The sequence below is a fragment of the Numida meleagris genome, chromosome 17 (genome assembly GCF_002078875.1).
Source record: "Numida meleagris isolate 19003 breed g44 Domestic line chromosome 17, NumMel1.0, whole genome shotgun sequence".
NCBI lineage: Eukaryota > Metazoa > Chordata > Aves > Galliformes > Numididae > Numida > Numida meleagris.
In genome coordinates this window covers 7,944,276-7,950,430 of record NC_034425.1, presented here as the reverse complement: position 1 = coordinate 7,950,430, position 6,155 = coordinate 7,944,276, and the positions used below count along the sequence as shown (strand labels likewise).

Below are 6,155 nucleotides of genomic sequence, written 5' to 3'. Positions count from 1 at the left end.
CTCGGATCGCAGCGGGAGGGGCGCGCTGCGGCTGGCGGCGGGAACGCTCGGCTGCCCCTGAGGAAAAGACGCGGCCTCAGGGCAGCGCTGAGGCGGTTTGTGCCACAGCGGCGGCGTGGGCGCGTACGTAGCCCTCCGTCTGCGGCTGTTTTACCTCATGCTGTGATTCCCGAAATCCAGCGTTCGTCTTGCAAGAAGGAGGCTCACAGTCTGAGAGCTGAAGCTCAGACACGTGTCTTTAACGCGCTATCCTGAGGTAATTTAAAGAATCCCGTGATTTTTAAGTGAATCCCCGAGCTTTGGTGCGCGCAGCCGCTGCAGCTAACGGCTCAGAGCTAAGGCTCGGCCCTGCTCAGATGCGCTCCTGAGTCATTAGGAAAATGCAGGCAACGCAGAGGACCCTGCCGGCTCCTAGCAGAGCTTCAGGAACATTCTGAGCTGCGTGCAGGAGAACAGGGGCCAGACCCAGCCCTGTGCGTGCCCTTTGTGCCTTCCTAGGCGTGCTCTGCTGGCAACAGCCAGAGAGCAGAGCGGCAAGGACATGCTATTGCAAGGCTGGGAGGTGAACCGTGGCCGCTAAATCCTTCGGTCAGGGCTGGAGAACCTCGTGAGGATCTCAGGACGTTGTGAGCTGCACGGGGAGAGGCAGCGCACACCGGCTGCGTCCTGGCTCACTGACACCTTCTGTGCCACCCAGCGCGTGCGTACTGTGCATCGTGTACAATGTACCCTCCGCTCCTGGACAATTGTATGTTCAGATCCTGGAGCCTCTGGTGTGTCCCGGTAACGCTGATACATTTCTGCTCACAGCAGTGAATTCCCCTCACGCCTCCTCTTGCAGCCATTTCCCGAAGTTCGCGAGGTCTGTGCTGCTGTGGCAGACACTCAGTGCCTCACGTTCTCTCTGGAAAGCTGTGTAATTGTGCCACCTAGTTAAGAATTACGATGTTCGCTTGCCAAGACCTCCTGCGTCCCTTGAGAATTATACTCATAGTCACTGATGTGAGAGGAAAGTGTTCCACTCACTGAGTACATAAAGAAGAAAGTCTTAAAAGTGTAACTGCTGCTGCTGAGTGCTGGTTGGTAGGGAGGAAGAGCAGCAGCCCATTCACTCCTCTTTTCACTCACACTCTCTTAACAGTGTTTTTTTCCTTATCAGTTTTCTTTCCTCTCATCCTGACACCATTTTCTAACATTTTTTAATTTATTTTTTTTCCCCAAAACAAACTCCACCTCCGCTTCCTGTTTGATCCGATACGTGAATGGCCTGGCCTTGGTGCAGAGTCACTGGGAGAACAAAGATCTTGATTAATCATCCTTGGAGACACATCCTTCACCCCTCAGCTTTGACCTCTGGCCTGAAAGCCTGCCAGTTCTGGATTAATTGTAAGCATGTCTTGATTTTACGTTGAAAATTAACCCTGAGTTACTAATTGGTCTCATTTCAAACAATTAATTTAATTTGGAGTGAACCCACCTGTATGTGTTCTGATCCCATTGGGTAACAGTTGAAAAGGTGCAAAGACATCATAAACATTGGGGCTGACCTGACAGAAGAGACTGGATCTCGTTTTTGCTCACTGTTCTCTTCTAGAGGGAAAGCGTTCATGAACAAGGGAGATGCTACAAGGCAGGTCACACAGCCTGATTCACATTAATCCTAAAACGTGAGGCTTATATTGCCTTTACTCAAAGAACCCTTTGTCCCTGTTACCTTTTAGGCACAGCAACCATTGGCTCATACAGCCTGGGGTCCTTAAAGATCTTTCATGAGTCTGAAGGGGTTAACCTGACCAGCTTGATCCAGTTGTAACTTTATATGTGGTAACTCCTTGATAGAGTGCAGTGCATTTTCCTTCAGGAGTAGCCTTCCAGGTTTAGGTCTCTGTCTGAGCTCCACTGCAGTCATTGAGCTGCATAGATTTCTCCATTGGGTTTCAACTGTGAGGGCTGTGTAGTTTTGTAAAAGCCCTTTGGGGCTTCTTTGGGTGGAAAAAGGACCCATGAACCAACTGTTTTGATTTGTTCCAGGAGGCTTGGCTAACAGATGTTGGCTGGGCCCTTTGAGGGTTTTCAAATTGCATATTCATTAGTTGACCTTTTGTGCCACTTCCCATGCAGGAAGGACCTGTATCTACATTTTGTTTGCAGTATTAGGCATATCGAGGATTGCCTACGTAACTGAATGTGAAAATGTACTGGGGTTTATTATCTCCAGCTTCATCTCCCTAAGTTCCTTCCGTAACCCTTCTGTGTTGTTTGCATCTGCTCTGTGGTGGCCCACGGCTCCCTAGTGTCTCTAGCAATCACTGTTTTCCAAGGTAAAATCACCAGGGTGTGCAGGGGGGAGAGATGACAGTCTAAATTAAGAGGCTCTCACAGACTTGGAAGACGATCATTTGTCTGTAACAAAACTCCTCATTAGAATACTGTTAATTTCCTTTCTGAGACAATTATAGCGCAGCACTAGCTCATATGTGCAATGTGCAGAGATATTTCCCTGGGGAAAAAAAAAAAAAAAAAAAAAAACAACCAACAACCCAAAGCCTTCATTGCCAGTAGTGGAAACATTCCTTAGAGAAGAAAAATGAACTTATAATTTTGAAGCAGCTTCCCAGTTTAATGGGGATTTGGTTTTAAGGTAAGGTTTTTGCAGCTCTCCTAGCTGTTTACTGCATTTATGTTAGACCTCATGGTTAGCATTTTCCTGCTAGCTCCTGGAATACAGAGCTCTTGGCATAGCAGTCCCCAGCTGTGTGGAACCTGTTACCCCTGAAATACATCCCATTTATTCTCTTTTCTTCTAAAGCTCTCCTCCTTCCTCCCCAAAGACATCTTTAAATGATAGCTCTTCCTTTCTGCTGGCATAGTATTTTCTTTTCCCCGTCCATCTGTTTTGAAGTTTTGATGAGGTTTAGGTTTTTAATCAAAAAGAGATTGCATTTATAATAGCCATTCATGGCCTGGAATACTTTGGCAGGGATGGTGTTTTATGAGTCAAGTGGCTAGCGCTTCTCAGAAGTGCTGGATTTGCTGGCCTGCCCTTTCATTTTGGAAGCTCAGGCTGGAGGGGCTGTGGACCTCTGCCCAGCAGCAGCAGCAGCAGCCTGCCCAGGGCCTCTGCCTGGAGCAGGGCCGTGCTCTTCCCCGCTGCGTGGTGTGGGTGCTGTGGCTCACACCCTGCTGGGTTTCCCGTCACTGTGTGGGACTAATTCGACCTAGATCAAAAGCGATACACAGCATGGAGTTCTTGGCAGCTGTGGATGGAAGATGGAATCTTTGCTGTGTGCTCTGCTACTGCTGGATGGAAGATCCTATTGCAGTTCCAGAGGTATTCTATCTGAGTTCGTTTCTTATTACCATTTAGCTTTTCTTGTTGCTGGTTGTCTTTTAAACAAATCCGTAGGGAAAAGAGGGAATTCTCGCTTGGTTCTGTCCTTGTGGTTGAGGTCTGTGAGACCTGGCATTAGAGCTCCTGTACCACACAGTCTCGGCCTGAGGCGCTGGACCGTCTCCCCCCGGCCCCGAGCTCCTGTGCCTGCCAGCGCAGCGGAAAGCAGCGGCAGCATCAGCCCGGCCCCGCTGCCCTGCCCCCGCCAACCTGCTATTCCCGTACTCGATTGGAAGAAGCTAAAACCGCTGTATTTCTGCCTTCCGTCAGGGCATTCCTCAAGTTCCTAATCCAGGCTCCAGATGATTAAGGCACTCATCTTAACGTATAGGGACAAATAATTATGGTGAAGGATTAAAAAAGCCGCACCAAGCCCGAATCGTGAGCCTCCCCGGGATGCAGAAGTTAGGTTTCAAAAGCCCCGGTAACCCCGCCCGTCTTTGCCGCCTGCCCGCACTTGCTCAGCACGACCAAGGGCGCGCGGAACCAGCTGGCCGGCACCTGGAAACGGGACCGGGGTGGGGGGGGGAGGGGGCAAGGGGCCCGGGCAGGGGCTGCGACCTCCGCGCTCCTCTCGTCCGCAGGGGCCGACCGGGGCCGGGCGCGGGGCTCCCCCTACCTCTCCTCGCCGCCGCCCTGCACGCGTCCTCCGCCGCGCTCTGCGCTCCTGGGCTCTGCCTCCGAAAGCCCCCGGGGCCGCTTAGCTCCCCCCGGTCCCTCCGCGGGGGCCTTGCCCGGGGCTGGGGACAGCGCCCGACCGCGGGGGCGGGAGGAGGCGAGCCGGTCAAGTCGGCGCGGGGAGGGGTCACCTGCCCCGTCTGGAGCCGGCCGCCGGGATGCCGCCTGCCCGCGCTAATTGGATGTTCCCTGGATGGAGGATTTCCTCCCCTCCCGGCTGCGGGAGTCATGAAGGCAAGCTCGGCTGCGCTTGAAAGTTTGCCAAGCGGCAGCTAGGTTTAATTTCTTTAAGGATCTGGGGAGAAGGGGGGAGGCGGGGGCTGGAGGGGGACCGTTTCCAAGCATGGGAGACAGGCTGCCGGAGCCTCACGCCAGCTCTTCCCCTGCTGTGGCTGCCAGCTCAGAAGCGGAAGAAATCGAGGTGCTCGACTCCGAGGATGTCCTACCTATGGCCGCAGAGGATGTAAGTTTCCTTTGCTCAATGTCTTCACCCCTTTCCTCCGGGCCTGGCTAATCGGCTCAAGCTATTTATAAATGAAGTCCGGGCCGGGGGGAGGAATAGGGCCGGTGACCCTCTAGGACGAGGTAAAGACGCCGGCTCCATCCCTGCCGTCCTCCCGCCGCTCCCCGCCCCGCTCTCCCCTCGCCGCCGGGCGAATGCGGGCTCCGGCAGTCGTCCCCGTCCTGGAAAGCCGTCCCTCCTCCCCCCCCGTCCAGCCCGGAAAGCCCCTGCTGCGGTGTCCTGGCCGGGCTCCCTGCCCGCCCGGTGCCTGCGCCCGGAGCCGGAGCCGCGCCGGTGGTGGATGCAGCCCTGAGCGAAATGCGTCTGGCCGGGCTGCGGGCATGGGGAGCGGGGCTGCGCGCAGAGGCGTCTCTAGAGGCAGGAAGGGGACTGCTGCCGTGGCTTGAGGGGCTTCCTGGGGACAGAGGGCTTTTCCAGAGTCCCAGCCTCTCGGAGGTGACCGATGTGAGCACTCCCCGTTTTCTCTTCCAGCCCCCGAGTAACAGAGACAGAAGTTTTTCCCCCCAATTCGGCAGCGTCCCTCCACTCTCAGGGCTCCGATTGCACCTGAGGATGGGTTAATTTAGTACCACTCTGTCTCTGCTCACCCAGCCTAGAAGGACACCAAGTGGTCCTGCGTGCTTTGAATCAGCTCCTGCCGGGCTGAGCAGCAAAGCCTGCAGAGCTGAGCTGGTCGTTCTGCGTCTGCCAGAGGCAGGAGCTCGCCCTGCACCTGTCTGGGAGGGAGTGAACATGAACAGATCCTGCATTCCTGGTGCATCCTAGGACTGCTTGCAGCTCTCCTTCTCAGCAAACTCTGGGAAGTGTCTGCGCAGCCTGCAGAGATAAGCTCAGGCTCGGTGCCTGCCTAGGGAAGGGTGAAGTGATAATGAATGTCTTTCTGAAGTGGGCTGTCTCTAGGACCTTGCACTGGGTGAAAGCGACGCTTGCAATCTAAGCATGCAGCAATGGCACATCTCCTTTTCCCTCTACTTTTATAATGTCGCTACTGGAACCTGCATAGGGCTGCTTAGGGGCAGTGCTGACTCCTGATCCCCCAGTGCCTTCCGAGTCCCCTAGAATTTGGTTGCTGAATTTTCCTCCCAGAGGGCAGCAGAGGAAGTGCACTTGCCTGCTAGAGCTGCTTTCCCCAGGCTGAATTCCTTAGTGCTGTATGCTCAGAAGGAAACGCGTTCTGCAGTTTGTCCTCTGCTACAAAACTGCCGGACAGTTGGCACTGGAGCATGCCCGATCAAGGGTATATGTGGTTTGCATAGGAAAGGATGGCATTCAAGGAACTTTCAACAAACATGTTTCCAAATCCTAGTGCATGCTTGCCTCAGACTGTGACCTTTTATTCTGTGACAATTGTCATGGGCTTTTGTGCCCAGGAGAACTGAAGCGCTGATTGCCCAGCAGGATTGGGCTCCTGACTCAGTAGGCAGACTGTGAGCTTTCCTCAGTGAAATCTAGATTATCATCCTAGTTCTGCTACTGACATGCTGCTTGACCTTGAGGTAGGACAGCTTGGGTCTGATCCAGTTCGCAGTGTTACTTACGTTGGGATCTGCATTGTTATTTGAC

At 53.8% G+C, this 6,155-nt stretch overlaps 1 protein-coding gene across 8 annotated transcripts in view; it reads left to right on the top strand.

Annotated features, from left to right (window-relative positions):
* Positions 3,105-6,155, top strand: part of RHBDL3 (rhomboid like 3) — a 48,736-nt gene continuing 45,685 nt past the window's right edge. For 3 of the 8 annotated variants that reach the window (XR_002443838.1, XM_021414784.1, XM_021414793.1), the window contains exon 1: positions 3,364-4,303. Coding sequence is in view for 7 of the 8 variants with exons in the window: in XM_021414784.1 (XP_021270459.1) it covers positions 3,788-4,303 (516 nt within the window). In the remaining variant the exon portion in view is untranslated. Of the gene's footprint in view, positions 3,332-3,363; positions 4,304-4,359; positions 4,533-6,155 lie in introns of those variants that run through there. The other 5 variants (XM_021414786.1, XM_021414787.1, XM_021414788.1 and 2 more) reach the window with 5 other exon arrangements.